A 19268-nucleotide genomic window follows, 5' to 3' on the forward strand; every position below is an offset into this window, starting at 1 on the left:
AGCTTGTGTTTCCTTGTACTACCATGCATATCCACAAACAACTATTTGTTATTTTTCCCACATAGTAAACCATGAAATGAAAAATTCAAAAACAATGACCAAATAAAAATATATAGACAATGACAAAAAATAGCTTGGTCCTTAAAAGGGGTTTCAAGGCTTAAATATTGATTGCCTATCATTAGAATAATCTGCCAATATCTGATCTTGGCAAACCCACCAATTTAGCTGTTCTAAAAGGCATCAGAGCTGTGCAGGTCAACCCATTCAAATAAACAAAAAGCCCTATTACACTAAATTATTATCAGCCTTATTTGGCCAATTACGGACCGATAATCGTTTAGTGTAATTCCGCATGTTAAAAGGCAGCGATGAGCTGACATGCATGATGTCAGATAATTGTGGTCCTTCAATCACGATTATGTCAGTGTCGGTCACCTGCTTCGCTTTGGTCTGTGCAATAGGAGCGCCGCTGACTTCACTGGGCAGCCCAAACAATCTAAGGATCATTCAGACAGCCCCTCCCGCTGCTCCCCGCTTACTGTCTGTCTGTGTAATAGCACAGGCTGTGAATGGGGAACAAGGGGTAATTGAGTGCTGAGCTGACAGGTCTACACTCACTTCCCCCAGAAAATTATGCTGTGTAATACAACTTTAAGAAAAGAACTTAGTGGAGACCAAGTCCTGAAAATTGTCTTATAACGTATTTCAGCCGGTTACATTAGGAACTATTTACAGAGCACAATCAGGTAAAAAAAAACCATAACATGCTTTTGTGTGCACTAGGTATTCTTCAAGGCTGGTTTACTAGGACATCTTGAAGAGATGCGAGATGAAAGATTAGCTAAGATTCTCACACTAATCCAGGCAAGAGCCAGAGGAAAGCTGATGAGAATTGAATTCCAAAAGATACTTGAAAGAAGGTAAAATATTTTTAAATATTATAATAAATGACTATCAGAGAATAAAATGATGGATTTTACCCGATTGCTGTAACTTGAAGTGCAGACAATGCTTTGATATTCCTTACTTCACAATCATGAAATCCAACATGTCAATTCGTGTGTGTCCACACATTCAGGTTTAAAATTGAAATTTTGAATATAATGCCAGGAATAGAGCATAGATGGAGAATATATATATATATATATATATATATATATATATATATATATATAAAAGACTGAGACTTCTCATCCCTTTTAATCCATTCCAAGCGCTGTCTTTAATAACTGCAAATAGGAAAAAAGTGGTAACAAATTATGAATTAAGTAAATTATCTAGAATTATTTAAACTTTTTGCAAATAAAGGTATGTCATACGTGAAAGTCTTTGAGTAATATTATAATATACTGTCATATTTTACATATATTTTATATAGTAGCCTTTTTTTTCTTCCATCTATCGCTAGCAAATAAAGTTATGATTTTAATACTTTGTTAGAGATGCACTGCTTGTTATCCAGTGGAATATTCGTGCTTTTATGGCTGTTAAAAACTGGCCTTGGATGAAGCTCTACTTCAAGATCAAGCCTCTGCTGAAGTCTGCTGAAACCGAGAAGGAAATGGCAAACATGAAGGATGAATTCCTCAAGCTAAAGGAGGCACTTGAGAAATCAGAAGCCAGGAGGAAAGAGCTTGAGGAAAAACAGGTCATGTTAGTGCAGGAGAAGAATGACCTAACTCTTCAGTTACAAGCGGTGAGAACAAACAAAGACAGCCATACAATATTTATCTAGATGTTTCTACCGAAGTAGAGAGGTGAAAAGGTAGTTTGGATAAAGAATTAGTCCAAGAAGCATATTAGACTTGGCACTACTCTTCCTGAGCTTGATGTTCACTCTTATTTCGCATAAGACACTAACAAACTGTACTGGTGCTCCGTCGTATCAAGAGTTCAACAATGTCCAATAAAATAAAGAAACAGGCACTCACCCTTATATGTGTAATCTTCTTTATTCTGACTTCAAGTCCATACTAAAAAGCCGCAGGAAGAGGGAACGTGGCAAACAGGTCTTAGTGACGCACGTTTTGTGCTCAATTAGCACTTCCTCTAGCTTCCTCTAGTCAATCATCAGCTATGGGAAGTGCTAATTCAGCATTAAACGTGCGTCGCTGAGACCTGTTTACCATGCTCACTCTCCCTGCGGCTTTTTAGTATGGACTTAAAGTCAGAAAAAAGAAGATTACACATATAAGACATTGGATAAAGATTGTTTTATAAAATTAAGGTCTACAGATGTAGGCTATGTTCACACACTGATGAGTTTTTATATATTTTTTGTATATGTGATGAAGACTAATAAAGAATATACCTCTGGCTATTCTACAAAAAGTCACACATAAAAGTAATGAGACGTTGACTTTATCTTTGGGCTAAAAGTTGAAAATATTGTCACTGATATTGATTTTTTTTTTAAGATAATGCTTAAAAATTTTAAAATACTAATGGAGAATTAGATAATATGCTCCCTCACTACATACCAAATATTTATTTATACTAATATATCAGAAGCTGATGGGCTAACTCTCTCACTTGGTAGTCATACTGCTGTTGGAAAGAAGCAATTCCCAAATCAGTTTTGTTTCAGATTTTAATGCACACCATATACAGAATGGTAACTATCAGAAAAACATCCCTGGCCATACGAAAAATAGTTTATTGATCTGACACTCTCGGCAAGGGTAATCCTACATCACATTTTGCTGTTCAATAATTTCCTTTAAAGGAGAACTCCAATTAAACAGAAAATTGACAGAAAGGCAGGGGGTCCGTGAACGTAATAAACATAGTATACTTACCTATCCTTACCTTGCCCAGTAGCGCCGTTCCTGGATCTCACTGGCAGCCACCAGCCTCCTGCAGCTCCTCCAGCTGAAATGTCATGGTATCCGGATCAATTGCCCACTCAGCCAATTAATGACTGTGGCAGGAAACCACCCCAGTCCAGCCAGTCAGTGGCATTGCAGCTGGGGGAACCGGGTACGTGACATGCCCAGTTTACAGATGTAAATGACAGACACAGGAACGGCACAACGGCAGGTACAGGGACAGGTAAGTATACTTTGTTTATTATGTTCCTGCACCCCCTGCCTGCCTTTTTTGTTTTCATGGGACTTCTCTTTTAGGGTACAAACACACACACCGTATACGCAGCAGATACGCAGCAAATACGCAGCAGATCTGCAGCAGATTTGATGGTGCAGATTTGATGCTGTGTTCAGTTATTTAGATCTAATCTGCTGCGTATTTGCTGCGTATCGCAGCAGTAAATACACTGCTTATACGGTGTGTGTGTTTATACCCTAAATCTTTTTATATGACTAGATGGCAAGGCTCTATACCATACCATAAGTCATTAGATATTCAATTACAGACCTATACAAATTATGTATCAGTTTAGTACGATACCCTAACATTTTTGTTTAACTCATAACTTAACCTTACCTAAAGATTAAGGAATTCTTAAACACTCTAAACAATCTAGATCTCCTCATAGGAACAAGACACTCTGGCTGATGCTGAAGAACGATGTGACATGTTAATCAAAACTAAGATACAAATGGAATCTAAAATCAAGGATCTTACAGAGCGCATAGAAGACGAGGAAGAAATGAACTCAGAGCTCACATCTAAGAAGAGGAAACTGGAAGATGAATGTTCTGAACTTAAAAAAGACATTGATGATCTTGAAATAACATTAGCTAAAGCAGAAAAGGAAAAACATGCAACCGAAAATAAGGTAACTGTAGTGTTCTGAAGATCTCATAGAGAATACAATAATATTCTTCTGAAAGTGGAGGAGGAGTAACCAGTCTGCAGTTTATGATGAGTACTAAAGAATTGTGGGTGCAATAACAGGTTTCTATGGCAAATACTTTTTTTTCCAACCCATTTCCAGGTCAAAAATTTAACTGAGGAAATGGCAACTCTGGATGATACAATTACTAAGCTAACTAAAGAGAAAAAAGCTTTACAGGAGGCACATCAGCAAACTCTAGATGACCTTCAAGCAGAAGAAGACAAAGTCAACACTCTGACCAAACTGAAAACTAAGCTGGAACAGCAAGTAGATGATGTAAGAACAGACTTCAGATTTCTTCAGATTTTAGCTGTCAGTAGCTATATTATTATATTTGTGGCACTGCTAGTTTGTGGCTCTTCAGAGCTTTTTGTTTTCCCGACCTACTAGAGCTTTATAAAGACAACTTCACCATAAGCTGGTGAGTGTTGTCTCCCAGGACCTATGCTAGCCAAGCTGTAGGTCCACATTGCCATTGTAGCAAGAGGAATGCACAGAGGTTCAGACAACATGTAGCAATGTAAGCAGACAAAGAACTACAAGATATTTGCTGCAGTTCTTATTTTCCCAGCAATAAATGTAAGTAACAATTGTATACCCAGTTCATTCACCATCAGTCGTTCTAGGTGAAGGCAAGTTGGATAATTTTGCAGTTTTCTTGTAATTTTATGTATATTACATGGCCTAGCTAAGCATTATATTTTATACAGCTTGAGTACAGTGTATCTGTTGGTAATAAAATATAACAGTATAATTATAAGGAATAAAAGAGAAAGAATCGTGGCACTCTGGGTGAGCCAGACGAGGTGTGAATGATGTAACTGGAAATTGCCCATGCCTATCTCTGTACCTGCGATTCCTGCTCTTTTGCTATTGATGGAACTCTTGTTTCGGTCACGCCGACACCACTGCTTCCGGGGCGATACACTGGGCTTCTGTCTGATGTTGCTGGGATCCTTTGGTTCTGTGGGAGGTTTGTGCCGACTGCCTGCTTGAACTATTGGCTGTGCATAATTATAAGGAGCTATGTGTAAAATATATGTAAGTGAAGTAAACAATAGAAATCTGCTTTATACTCAATGAAGCTTCAATGATGCTTAGTAAGACTATGTTGCATTATATTAAGAGAAAAGCTAAGCACATAAATAAAAAAGATCACTAACTTTACCCCATTGTTTGCAGCTTGAGGGTTCCTTAGAACAAGAGAAGAAAGTGAGAATGGATCTTGAAAGAGCTAAACGCAAACTGGAGGGAGATTTGAAGCTGACACAAGAGAGTCTTATGGATGCTGAAAACGATAAGCAGCAGCTGGAGGAGAAACTAAAAAAGTAAGTCTACGAGTCTACGGTATTTTAGTCAACTAGATAAACAACAATAACAATAATAAAAATTTAAAACCTCCAAAATAGAGTCCAGTAATGTGTCTTCATTTGACTAAAAGAAACTATATACTGTCTCTTTTAACTTCGGTTCAAATTTGTTACCAAAGATGGAGTCTCAACTGGACAACTCCTTTTCAAAGGCGAGCCATCCTGATGTTTAGCCATAGTTCTGGCTACTAAAACCAAAGATGTAAAGTCCACAAATTTACCCAGCAGTCACCTCCACCCTTTATATAGTATGACATGGCTCCCTTTTTAAAAATGAATAAACAACCAAGTAATGGTCATGCTGAATCTATTATAGCAGAAACTAGTCTTTGGAGTGGCTATCTGCGCTAGCTAAAGTAGCTAAAGTAGCAAAGTCTTAGATAGCCAAACTCTCCCCAATCTACTAGATCTGTGCTCGCTTGCAGAGCCTATTAGCTCGATTATTGTGCAGCAAGGGCTTCACAGACATCATTAACAATGCCTGTGCAGCCCTTGCTTGGGTAATCCTGCGGAGCAATGCATAGGCGATGATTTTTAAACTTGTCGAAAGACAATGATCAGCCGATGATTGGCTCCTCAGCTGATCATTGTCTTTATTACACTGGGCGATATCTGCCTGATTTGAGAGATAATCGCCAATAGGGCCCTTACAGTGGCAATGGGAAACCCCTTTATGACACTAAGGCCAAACAAGTCCTACTCCTGATCTCCCCCTTAAAATACATAATGCATCAAAAGTACAAAACAGTAATGTACTTTTTAAGTAGTTGTCTCTTGTAGCCATGTTTTTTCTTTTTGTTTGCTGTCTTCAATAGGAAGGAATTTGAAATCAATCAGATGTCATCTAAACTTGAAGATGAACAAGCAATCATCACTCAGCTTCAAAAGAAAATAAAGGAACTTCAAGTAAGTAGATTAATCATTGCTAATCATTTACACTATATGCTTATGTTAATTCTTTTGCTTTCCCATTAAAAAGGTCTATTTAGTCTATAGGCATCGGTGGAAGGGAAAAAAAGAAACATGATTGGGAAACATTCTAATTGTATCAGAACACATTAAGAAGAGAAACGCCAATGCTGTACACTAAAGAAAATTTATTTATAATTCTTATGTCAATCATGCTTGATATCGGTTACTTTTCAGGCTCGAATAGAAGAATTAGAAGAGGAACTGGAAGCTGAACGGGCAGCACGTGCAAAAGTCGAAAAGCAGAGGTCAGATCTCACAAGAGAGTTGGAAGAATTAAGTGAGCGGCTAGAAGAGGCCGGGGGAGCAACATCTGCTCAGTTGGAGATGAACAAGAAACGGGAAGCAGAGTATCTAAAATTACGCCGAGATCTGGAAGAAGCCACATTACATCATGAAGCCACTGCAGCAGCTCTAAGGAAGAAGCACGCAGATACCGTCTCAGAACTAGGAGAGCAAATTGACAATCTTCAAAGGGTGAAACAAAAACTTGAAAAAGAAAAGAGTGAGCTCAGGTTGGAGTCAGATGATCTGTCATCAAATATGGAACAATTGGTCAAATCTAAGGTAATTTTTAAAAATGATCATGTGATATGAATTGCAACCACTTTTATAAAGAAAAATTAAAATACTTCTATAAAGGTCATTTACGTGAAACAGAAAATCCCAATTTTTATTGACTTTGATGACTAAAATCTAAATGAAGTTATTATTTCTTATACCCAAATTCTGAAATTTACTAGTTTAGCAGATATCTTGGACAAGCAACAGAGACATGTCAGTACTGTAGAAGCGGTATATTGTCAGCAGATTGCCTCACATTATTACTATAGGCTTCGGGAAGGGAACGGTCAGATCAAGAGTAATAGGTTCATTTCGGCTTTTGATAAAATCAGAACCAATTATTCCAGTAAAATAGTTGCAATCTTAACAAAGTAGTTGTAACTAACCAGCTTAAACGATCTGGCCCAATACAGTAAGATTTATTATATATCATCGAAAATCCATGTGACTTTCTTCCAGGCCATATCAGAAAAACTTTGCCGCACATATGAAGACCAGCTTAATGAAACAAAAGCTAAACTGGATGAGATGACCCGTCAAGTGAATGAACTCACCACTCAAAGAGGAAAACTTCAAACTGAAAATGGTGCCCATGACTTTTTGTACCTTTACCATTAATAGAAATAGCCTAAGGTTATACCTACATTTTATTAACTGTTCATTTGCTCTGTATACAAAGTTCAGCATCCTTCTCAACAGTTTTCACGTTGACATTTTCCACCATTTAGCTGCTACTCAAAGAAAGATAAGAAAGGTCTGTGAAATGAACTTAGGGCCCTATTACACGGAGCGATAATTGTCTAAATTTGGCTGATTCGGCTGATTATCGTTCTGTGTAATAGACAGAACAATCAGTCGATGACGACGATCACCGGCTGATTGCTGTTTTAGGTTTGGACCCAATTACCCAAATACTTGAGACCTTACCTCTCCCCGCTCCTGGTCTTCTCTCCTGTGCCCCGCAGCTTTCCAATCCCGGCGGCTGCAGCGTCTGCGCAGCTTGACAGCTGACCGCCGCTCAGCCAACCAAAGGCCGCAGAACAGGGAAAAGGTAAGGTATCAGGTGTTTGGGCAAGGGCTGCATGGACATTGCTAGCAATGTCCATGCAGCCCTTACTGCCTGATTATTGGGCTGTCTAATAGGTCCAGTAATCAAGCACCGATCTAGGAGATCGGCACTCGTTTACTAAAATGATTGGCTGTAGTCGGCCCTTGTAATAGGACCCTTACTGCCATTTAAAAATTTTATTTATTTAATTTAAAGGTGTCCATAGCCTTTAACCCATATGCTTCCATGGCCGTGTCCTTTAGTGAGTTTATAAGGTGTTGACCTAAACAAGTCCAATACTTAAGACTAAAGAATACATAGAAATGCCCATAAAACACACATACATTGCCATTATCGTAACCTGTTAACCTACCATGCTAAAACTGTCCAACTGACTTCAGAGTTTCTGCTTTAATGACTAGCATTGGTGAAATCTTTAATCCCGGCTATTCCTATCCATGCAGCTGAATAAGATGAACCCCCTCACTACCTCTTCTCAATTGAACCTGGTCTGGGACTGATTTTTTATGTACTTGTATACTAAAAGTTACACTGTATATGAACGTATTGTGGGTAACCTATTCCAGGGATAAAATACATTGTTGGGGCCACTAGTGGAGTAGCAAAGAGCCAGTAATAATAATAATGTATATGTACCCCAATCATGCCACCCATAAAACACATTATTTTAATTTAATAAAATGTAATCCATTTCTCATAAATGTGTTAAACAGGAGAATTTTCAAGGCTTCTTGAAGAGAAGGAATCTTTAATAAGCCAGCTGTCCCGAGGAAAATCTTCCTTCACACAACAGATAGAAGAACTTAGGAAACAACTTGAAGAAGAAACAAAAGTAATATAGTTGTTTATATATTTTTTATATAGTTTGACGTAAGCAGAGCCTGAGACGTACAACACCTGCTAGAATAAGACTGTGCACAGTTCATACATGTCTCTTATGTCTATGTCTACATGCATACTCTACAATAAAAGCATTTCTTTGGTTCCTCAGGCCAAAAATGCACTGGCACATGCAGTTCAGTCTGCCAGACATGACTGTGAACTTCTTCGGGAACAATTTGATGAAGAACAAGAAGCTAAAGCCGAGCTCCAGAGGACTTTGTCCAAATGCAATGCTGAGGTGGCTTTATGGAGGAACAAATATGAAACAGACGCTATTCAGAGAACAGAGGAGCTGGAAGAGGCAAAGTATGCTGTCTATGCTCTTTTTCCTATGTACTTTTTTCTAATAATCCCCTAAAACCTTTGACATGATGATTACCTTAATGTGGCCTTACAACAACACTCTGGCGGGTACAGGGAACATCAGTCTAACACTAGATGTCTGTTGAACTGCTTACTTTCTATTTATAATGAAAGCCAGCAAAAAAAATTTAATTATTGTGTGCTTTGACTGTTTTTACGTTATTTCATAGAAAAAAGTTAGCTGCGCGCCTGCAGGAGGCTGAGGAGGCAGTTGAAGCAGCTAATGCTAAATGTGCTTCTCTAGAGAAGACCAAGCATCGCCTGCAGAGTGAGCTGGAAGACATGATGATTGATCTAGAGAGGTCTAATGCTGCTGCAGCCGCCATGGACAAAAAGCAGCGTAACTTTGACAAAATTATAGCTGATTGGAAACAGAAGTATGAAGAGGCTCAAGCGGAGCTTGAAGCCTCACAAAAAGAGGCCCGCAGCTTGAGCACGGAACTGTTCAAGTTAAAAAATGCCTATGAAGAAGTGTTAGATAACCTAGAAACTTTAAAGCGGGAAAATAAGAATCTACAAGGTATGTACTTTAGAGAGTAGCTTTATGCAGCCCTATCTAAGGGTATCATAAATTAGTCACAGATAAGCTTATTTACTCACTTACTTTGTTCTGTGTATCTGGTTCAGAGCTATTGTTCTGAATAGAAAGGGCAATAACTAGTCCCCTCCATTATGTGCGTATGTTCAGCAGTCCTGGATATTCATGAGCAGCAGCACACTCTGCCCACCAGCTGCTGATTGGCAGTTGTCTATCCATACTATGTATAGGCAGACAGCTGTCAAACAGCAGCTGGGGGCAGAGGGAGTGATGCAGCATAAAGCCCATTCTCCTGCATATCAGGTGAACTGCTGAACAGAATTAAAGGGGTATGTTGGCTTTTTAAAGGTTTTTGTATATTGCTGCCCTTATACAGAAAATAATAAAGAACCTATTCTTACCTCATCTTGCTGCCATGGGGTCGTCTTGCAGTTTCTATGGGTCCTGTACTGAACGTTCCCGCTGCCACTTTCGAGATGGACTTGTCTTGCCAGTGACAGCCCGCTCATCTAATCACTGGACACAGCAAGAACCTGCTTCAGTCAGTGATTGGCTAAGCAGACCTTCATTGCCAAGATCAGTTTGTCTCAGAAGCAACAGTAACAGCATTTAGTGGTGTGGAGAAACGTGTAGTTGAGCGCTTTACTCTGTGGCTTATTGCTCTACCTATCTTATTACAGGAGAAGGGCATCATAGACCTACTATAGACCTACTCTAGCAACAAGACAGGGAGAGCAGTGAGTCACAGATTAACGCACTCAGCTGTGCACTAATCTATCTAGTGATCAGTGAGAGTCTGAGCACTGAAGAAAACTTTTGACATGTCAAAAGATTTGTAGTGGACTGGTGCTTTTCATATTTTTTAGCACTTTTTTTGTTTGTTTTTTTTGTTTAGCACTTTTTTTTTTTTTTTGTTCATTTGTTTTTGTTAAAAGACTGTGACTGACTTTTGTTAAAGGACCGGGCCAATTTTCACCTTTGCATTTTAGTATTTTCCTCCTCGCCTTCTAAGACCCATAACTCTTTTTATTTTTCCACCTACAGGGCCATGTAAGTGTACTTTGTAATAGCATCTTTCAATCTGCCATAAAATGAATGATGGAACCCCCAAAATATCATTTATGGGTGAATTTGGGTCAAAAAATGCAATCACGCAAATTTTGGGGGGTTCTATGTTTACGTAATGCAATTTACGGTAAAACTGACATTTTTTCTTTATTCTATAGGTCAGTCTGAACACAGTGATATGCATGTTTACTAGGTTTTCTAAAGTTTTACTATTTTTATTAGCAGTAAAACTTTTTTTTCTGCAGATAGGTATATTTAAAATGGCCCTATCGTGACTCTTATAGCGCTTTTATTTTTTCACCTGAAGGGTTGTATGGGGTGTAATTTTGATCCCTAGTTTTCTTTAGTAAAAAATTTTTCTAGATCAAATGTATTGATCTCTTTTTATAATTTTTTTTTTAAAAAAAGCAATCTCTGCAGGTTTTTTTTTACAGCTTTTTGTTCACGCCGTTCACCATGTGGGAATAATAATGTTTTATTTTAATAGATCGGACGATTACGCACGTTACGGTATATTATATGTTAAAGTTATTATTTTTATGTGTTTTATGTATAAAATGGGAAGGAGGGGCGATTTTCACTTTTATTGGGGGAGGGGCTTTGGGACATTTTTAAAAACTTTTATTTATTTTATTTTTTTACACTTTTTAAGTCCCCTTAGGGGACTTTTACATTAATACATTAGATTACATACACTGATTACTGCTATGCCATAGCATAGCAGGGATCAGTGTTATCTTCAATCTTCTGATATAGCCTGCCTGTGGCCGGTGGCAGACTCAGATCAGACTGCACGGAGGTAAGGAGTATACCTCCGGCAGTAAGGCCATGCGATCGGTAAATGACAGTAGATGCTCCTGTCACTTACACTTAAACGCCGCGGCACAAACATGGCATTTAAGGGGTTAATGGCTGGCAGCCACGCGATCGCAGCGGCCCGCCATTGAGGGTGAGGGCCTGGCTGCAGATAGCAGCCGGTCCTCACAGGCTATGGAACAAGCCCGCTCAATAGCCCGGGACCCCGGCAGGGCGTACATTTACACCCTCCTGTGTTAAGCTCCAGGCAGCGGGGGTGTAAATGTATGCCCATGGTCATTAGGGGGTTAATTTTAGGCCTAGATTTAGCCAACGGTGTAGAATAGAAACTGGCGTAAACTGCCCATTGCAACCAACTTCAGCTCAGCTTTTAGCTCTGGTAAAATAAAAGCTGAACTGTGATTGGTTGCTATGGGCAGTTTACACCCTTTTTTTCCTTACACAGGTTAATAAATCTGGGCCCTAATGTTTAAATTCTGGAGGCTGAACTATTTGTCTGTGCTTTTATTAAACAGTTAAGTTGACTGTAACACATGGATATTTTCTTTTCAGAGGAGATTTCAGATTTGACTGACCAAATTAGTGAAGGCAATAAGAGTTTGCATGAAATAGAGAAAGTGAAGAAACAAGTTGAACAAGAAAAATCAGAGGTTCAGGTTGCTTTGGAGGAAGCTGAGGTGAGGATAACCCATATTATTAAATTATTACAAATACATCTATTAAATACTTTGTAATTATTAGCTGTCAGTTTTTGTGTCCCCCATGTGTCAAGAACTAACTAAACGTGCTATATGTTGCACATTATTTAGGGCTGTGGGCTCATTAAACATAAAAAAAATAAGTCATACTCACTGACCCTGATCCCTCTCAGCCTGGTCTTCACTTATCACTGTATCCTACTGATCCCAAGATAAGCCGCCTAAGAAGGAACTGCCCATTCAGCCAATCACTGGCTGAAGTTGTGTCACCAGTCACTGATTAGCTGAGCTCGGAGATCTGGCAGCATCCATAGGTGTAAAACTTCCACTATTTATTTGATAACGAAGAGCATACATGGAACGTTTTGACCACAGACCACATGCTTGTGTGGTGGAAAGTTGCATGTATGCTCATGGTTAACAAATAAACATTTAAATTTCTACACTTATGGATGCTGTTTGCTCTCCATTTGTTAATTCTACTGAGTGCTAACTTTTAGGATTGTTGGCCCTCTGACGTGCATCCTAACCTCCTGAGTGACAGTGAATCTAACTAAGTGCTGCTGGAAAATTGCACTGGATGATATCGCTGTAACATGTCAAAAGTTTTTTTCTAACAGTATTATAAAAGTTCATTCTCGGCACTCACCATGATGCTTCATAAATTATTATTGTAGAAAAAAAGCCCATAAAAAATATATATATATAACGGCAACAGGACGTTTTGGCGTCAAGCCTTCATCAACAATTTTTTCTGATGGACTTTTTTTCTACAATTAAAATTTATGAAGCATGATGGTGAGTGCCGAGAATGAACTTTTATAATACTGTTGGAATTTTTTCTTACTGCGAGCACCACCCATAGACACAGAAGTTTTTTTCTGTCCTTTTGTTTTTTTTATGATGCACTTTATAACATTATTTTGTTATTCAGTATTATCATATGGATCCTGTGGACATGATCATGTTGGGTGATTGCTTTGGCTTCATCAAACGGAAGCCATGCTAGATATTTAGCAGCCTGTTTTTATGTTATATTTGCGAGGGAGTTTTTTTTTTTTTTTTAAAGATTTGTATATTTTATTGTATAATTTATTGGACTGTGTATTATAGGTCTGCCTTTCTTTTGTGTATGGTGACTTATTATTTATAATTAATATACTCCCAGTCATATACTGTATGTACTTTTTTTCCATGTCCCCGGACAACGTTTTATGTTACTTTCACATAGGAGTAGTTTGGACAGAACTTTCCAACAGTATTTTTAGCCAAAAGCCAGGAGTGGTATATAAGCCAAGGAAAAATATAATGGAAATATTTTGGAACTGGTCTTGGCTTACAAACACTGGTGAATTTTTTCTTCATTGTAGTTTTTATACATAGCTATAGAGTTGTTTCTGTGACTTCAGTAGTGCTCAGTGTTTCATCAGCTATAAGAGCTTTGTTGCATGTGTTATAGTCTCTAATATGCAGCATATATGTTGACCAAGCACCTTATTTTTTCAAGGCAATTATTAAACACACTTTCTCCTCATTTTTATAAGGGTGCCCTCGAACATGAAGAAAGCAAAACCCTCAGATTTCAACTGGAATTATCCCAGATAAAAGCTGAATTTGAGAGAAAACTAGCTGAAAAAGATGAAGAGACAGAAAATATAAGGTATTGTCTATGAAAACTTTTACACTTAGGACTGTACTTTTAGTGATTATAAGTGTAAGCAAAAATAATTGTAAGGGTGAGGCAAAAAGGAATGGCTAGAAGGCCAAAGACCACATCCACATTTAGGTTCCAAACATACTATAAATGGCCGACAACTTTGCAAGTGTTATGCAGATTTATTCTTAGAGAAAAGTCCCCTATAACTGTAGCCTTGGTTGTACCTAAATCTACTTTTGTATGACAAAATCCAGGAGGAATCAACAACGTATCATTGAATCACTGCAATCTAACTTGGACTCTGAAGCCAAAAGTAGAAATGAGGCTGTCCGTCTTAAGAAAAAAATGGAAGGAGACCTTAATGAAATGGAAATTCAGTTAAGTCATGCTACCCGGCAAGCTACTGAAGCAACAAAAGCAATGCGAAACCTACAAGTGCAGATCAAGGTATTGTGGCAAGTCAACCGTTTAGAGGGCAGTTACATGTGTGAGACACTAATATGGTTTGATATGCAGATAGTATATATAGTTTTTTATTTTTATATGTGAATAAATGTAAGCATTTTTAAAGGGTAACTAAGAGCAGGTTAGAAGACTCTCTTCATATATGTCATAATTATTAGTCATGTGATATCTTTAGGATCTTCAAGTCCAGCTAGATGATTCATTACATCTTACTGAGGACCTTAAGGAACAGGCTGCTGTCAGTGATAGAAGGAACGTTCTCCTTCAAGCTGAGCTTGATGAACTGAGGGCATCTCTGGACCAAACAGATCGTGCAAGGAAACTCGCAGAGCAGGAACTCCTAGAAGCTACTGAAAGGGTCAACTTGCTCCATTCACAGGTGCCAAATTCATGTTCTTTCAACAATTTATATATATTTTGTGCTGAGAATTTTACATATGCTGGATTTGAAGTAACTCCTTAAAAATAGGTATTCCTATAAAATTAATAAAATTCTAACTTTATTAAAGGAAATAACTCAGTGGCTGTGTTGGTAACTTCAGGGCTACTCTAGCAATACTGAATTTTAAATCATTAGCAGTAGCATTAGAGTTTGTTACACTTTTTTACTTAGCGCACTTGACCGGCTATCCTATTGTTATTTATTAACATGGGCATTTGTCATAGCCTTTCACAATTAAGGGGGTTCTACAAAACAATAAAGGGATTGTCCCATTCCAAGTCATCTTGCACTTCTTGCAAGTGAAGGTGGGGACCTCAGCATCTCCATGATGGTAGTGCCATGGGATTGGGACTGGAGAGTATAACTTTTTAAAATCCAGCCTGAACATAGAATTCATTGAATAGCGGCCGCGCAACACTGACAGTTCAGAAAATGTTAAGTGCGGCTCCGGACAGACTTTACATTGTCAGCTATGGTGATTTGAAATGCGGGCACACCAGAACGTGCATGCATTCCAAATGAAAGAAATAAAGTTTACTGACACTGAACTTCACAGACACTGACCATTCTGTGACACGGCCGGGTCACAGAACAGCCGGTGTCTTACGTAGTGTGAACCCAGCCTTATACTGTATAGGCATAGAAGTCACTGCATTACTTTCTATTCTATACTCTAACCTCTTTTCTTTAACAGAACACAAGTCTCATCAATCAGAAGAAGAAGCTGGAGGCTGATTTGTCCCACATGCAGAATGAAGTAGAGGAGGCCATTCAGGAATGTAGAAATGCAGAAGACAAGGCTAAGAAAGCTATTACTGATGTGAGTCTACACCTATCCATACATGGGAAGAACAAAGGCCAAATAACTTGTTAATGTCCCTTATCTTGTATTTCACAATTGAAAAATATACAATTTATAAAGTCCTTTATACTTCCTTATATTACTGATTGGTTTGTGACAGTAGTCTATACTATTTTATGTATATCCAGGCTGCCATGATGGCAGAAGAGCTAAAGAAAGAACAAGACACCAGTTCTCACTTGGAAAGGATGAAGAAAAACATGGAGCAGACTATTAAGGATTTACAGAAGAGACTGGATGAAGCAGAACAGATTGCTCTTAAAGGAGGCAAGAAACAGATCCAAAAGCTTGAGTCTCGGGTAAGGCTCTGCAACAATTTCATACATGTTCAGAGAATATGTTGCAAAGCGTAACGTGAGCTGTTATGTTGATCTATAAGTACTTTTATATACACAGATAGATAAAACATTTGTGTGTGCATGTTTGCCATTATATTTTAGTAAAGCCTTGTAAATGTAAATACCTTCTATACTCAGATCCGTGAATTAGAAAATGAATTGGAAACTGAGCAGCGCCACAATTCAGAGTCACTAAAGGGAGTCCGCAAGTTTGAGCGCCGCATCAAGGAGCTAACATATCAGGTATTATTGTGTAAAATATTCTAAACGAAAATATATTAGAAAAGACTAAATCTGTATAGCTTAATGTATTTAAGGACATAAAAATGCAGTCCATTTCTCATCTTCAGGACGTGGGGGGAACTATAGTAGGTGTCAGACACTGGTTAAAAAAAAAATGAGACTAGAAGTAGGCGGCGTTAACAGTAATTGTTCCTAAGCATATTCATGCTCAGTAAAATATGGAATATTATCTTACTGTTCTAACTTTTCTTCTCCTGAAGGCAGAGGAAGACAAGAAGAATCTAATCCGTATGCAGGACCTGATTGATAAGTTACAACTGAAAGTTAAGAGTTACAAGCATCAAGCTGAAGAGGCTGTGAGTATTTGTAAATGAACCATATAACAGTAAGATTTCTTCGTATGAAGGGCACTGCCAGTATAAAAAAAAAACCGTAATAATAATAAGTATAAAAAAAAACTTCTGTCAGTATATGTGCTGATTGATTCACTTTAAACACATGCAAATTCATATAACCAAAAAATACATCAATGTGCCATACACAGAAAACACCATATAGTAAAACACTAAGGGGGAGATTTATCAAACTGGTTTAAAGTAGAATTGTCTTAGTTGCCCCTAGCAACCAATCAGACTCCACTTTTCATTCCTCACAGACTCTTTGGAAAATGAAAGGTGTAATCTGATTGGTTGCTAGGGGCAACTAAGACAATTCTACTTTACACCAGTTTGATAAATCTCCACCAAAGGTTTTTTGTACCCAATCAAGAATCCATAAAATTAGATACAAATTGAACAAACATATTACAGCAGAGCTGATTACCACATACGCTTTAAACATAAAATTAATATAGAAGAGACTTAGACAGTTATGTGCTGGATCAAAGCCTCAAGAAACACTCCAACACATTTCAGTTAGGCCTTCACCAAAATTGTGTGCCTATAGGTTACTGTTGCTAGTGATAAAGTGTGATATTGAACTGGACTCACACAGTGTAATTATCGCTCGCTGAGTGGAATATTAGCGTACAGCTGGGGCTATGTATATGTTGCAGTGAAATTATATAATCCATTGATTTGATTAAATCACTAGGTATTTGATCAAATCCCAGGAAATGGTGAAATTAACACGCCGTTCCATCATTTCCCTAGTGATTTGATCAAATCACTGACCCCTTTCAGGGAAATGATGGAATGAATGATCAAGGGTGGATTTGGAGGCGGACGGGGGAGCAGAGCGGCACACCTCCCAGCAAGCATATGGCGGCAGGGGCGGATGGGAACTCCCGGCAGGCATGGCGGCAGAGGCGGATGGGGGGGCAGAGCAGAATACCTCCCTGGCAGGCATATGGCGGTGGGGCGGACGAGGTAGCAAAGCGGCACACCTCCCGGCAGGCATATGGCAGCGGGGCAGACGGGGGAGCAGAGCGGCACACCTCCCCGGCAGGCATATGGCGGCGGGGCAGATGGGGGAGCAGAGCGGTACACCTTCCGGCAGGCATACGGTGGCAGGGGCAGACGGGAACTCCCGGCAGGCATGGTGGCGGTGGTGGACGGGGGAGCAGAGCAGAATACCTCCCTGGCAGGCATATGGTGGTGGGGCCGACGGGGGAGCAGAGCGGTATGCCTCCCGGCAGGCATATGGCGGCGGGGCGGATGGAGAGCAAAGCAGCACACCTCCCAGCAGGCATACGGCGTTGGGGCGGATGAAGAGCAGATTGGACAGGCCGGGGGAGCAGGAGGCATGTCGCAGGGCGAGGCGGACGGGACTGAAGGCAGACAGGGAGCAGAGCGGCGGCACGGATGGGTAGCGGAGCGGACAGGCCAGGGGAGCAGGAGGCGTGTAGCATGGGAAATGAGCGGAACAGGGAGCAGAGAGGTAGCGGAGGCGGACGGGGAGCAGAGCGGACAGGCTGGGGGGAGCAGAGAGGCAATACGGTAAGCGAATTCACAGCGAATGTCACAGAGGAAAATGATAGAATTAATTCCATCATTTCCCTGAAGGGGGTCAGTGATTTGATGAAATCCCTTGGGAAATGATGGAACGGCGCAGTCATTTCAACATTTCCCGGGATTTGATCAAATCCCTGATTCTATCATTTCAACATATACATTGCAGCCACAAAGGAAAGCTCAGGAGCAGTCTGCATAATATATATCTGGTAGAATAATCTCCTATTATTCACAGGAACAGCAAGCTAACCAGTACCTCACCAAATACAAGAAACTGCAGCATGAGTTGGATGATGCCCAGGAAAGGGCTGATATAGCTGAATCCCAAGTAAACAAACTGAGGAGCAAATCCAGAGATGGCGGGAAGGTAAGATGGCATACTCTGGTGGCGGGGATCTCTTAGTGTAAGGGTGGTATTACACGGGCCGAGCAGGGCCCGATAATACCTGTAAACGAGCACCGATCTGCTAGATCGCTGCTCGTTTACTGGCTTTATTACACCGCCCGATAATCGTTTGACAAGGGCTGCAAGGACATCGTTACCGATGTCCTTGCAGCCCTTGCTAAACTGGCATACATTACCCATCCATGTTCCAGGGCTGCTCCTGCCGTCCGCTTCTCCCGGGGTCCCGTGCGCGCTCTAGCTTCACAGTGGCCTGTCAGCTGATAGGCCGCTCAGCCAATCATAGGCCGGGACCGCTGCGGCCTGTGATTGGCTGAGCGGCCTATCTGCTGACAGGCCGCTGTGAAGCTAGAGCGCGCACGGGACCCCGGGAGAAGCGGACGGTAGGAGCAGCCCTGGAACGTGGATGGGTAATGTATATCGTTAGTCGCCGGCCACGCTATTACACGTAGCGGTGCGCGGCCGGCGCTCAACAAAAATAGGGTCTAACCTATATCAACGATCAGCCGATTCGGACGATTATCGTTCCGTGTAATAGTACCCTAAATGTAAATCAGTATCACTGTTTGTGTCTGGTCTACATACATAAAGGCAGCATATACCATATGTTCACATCCTGGTAAATCCTAGTTATATATTCATGTCATGTATTTCCCTTGTAGGTGCGTGAAGAGGAATAAACTGAAGATTCATGAAGTCTGAAGATCGCACTCTCTGAGACTTTGAAGCGATTTATGCTAAAGTTGTGAAGCAACCTCAGCCTGCAA

The 19268-nt window shown here is 39.9% G+C and overlaps 1 protein-coding gene across 1 annotated transcript in view; it reads left to right on the plus strand.

The window, feature by feature from the left end:
* MYH15 (myosin heavy chain 15) overlaps window positions 1–19268 on the plus strand; it is a 45259-nt gene extending 25991 nt beyond the window's left edge. Inside the window, exons 23-43 of the mRNA XM_069971096.1 lie at window positions 787–923; window positions 1444–1699; window positions 3500–3742; window positions 3902–4078; window positions 4985–5130; window positions 5988–6078; window positions 6319–6708; window positions 7165–7291; window positions 8488–8606; window positions 8766–8962; window positions 9190–9539; window positions 11994–12118; window positions 13684–13799; window positions 14051–14243; window positions 14437–14640; window positions 15398–15523; window positions 15694–15864; window positions 16042–16146; window positions 16407–16502; window positions 18334–18465; window positions 19164–19268. Of these exons, the coding sequence (XP_069827197.1) occupies window positions 787–923; window positions 1444–1699; window positions 3500–3742; window positions 3902–4078; window positions 4985–5130; window positions 5988–6078; window positions 6319–6708; window positions 7165–7291; window positions 8488–8606; window positions 8766–8962; window positions 9190–9539; window positions 11994–12118; window positions 13684–13799; window positions 14051–14243; window positions 14437–14640; window positions 15398–15523; window positions 15694–15864; window positions 16042–16146; window positions 16407–16502; window positions 18334–18465; window positions 19164–19181 (3519 nt within the window). The 3' untranslated portion in view covers window positions 19182–19268. The remainder of the gene's footprint in view (window positions 1–786; window positions 924–1443; window positions 1700–3499; window positions 3743–3901; window positions 4079–4984; window positions 5131–5987; window positions 6079–6318; window positions 6709–7164; window positions 7292–8487; window positions 8607–8765; window positions 8963–9189; window positions 9540–11993; window positions 12119–13683; window positions 13800–14050; window positions 14244–14436; window positions 14641–15397; window positions 15524–15693; window positions 15865–16041; window positions 16147–16406; window positions 16503–18333; window positions 18466–19163) is intronic.

The sequence above is a fragment of the Dendropsophus ebraccatus genome, chromosome 5, assembly GCF_027789765.1.
Source record: "Dendropsophus ebraccatus isolate aDenEbr1 chromosome 5, aDenEbr1.pat, whole genome shotgun sequence".
NCBI lineage: Eukaryota > Metazoa > Chordata > Amphibia > Anura > Hylidae > Dendropsophus > Dendropsophus ebraccatus.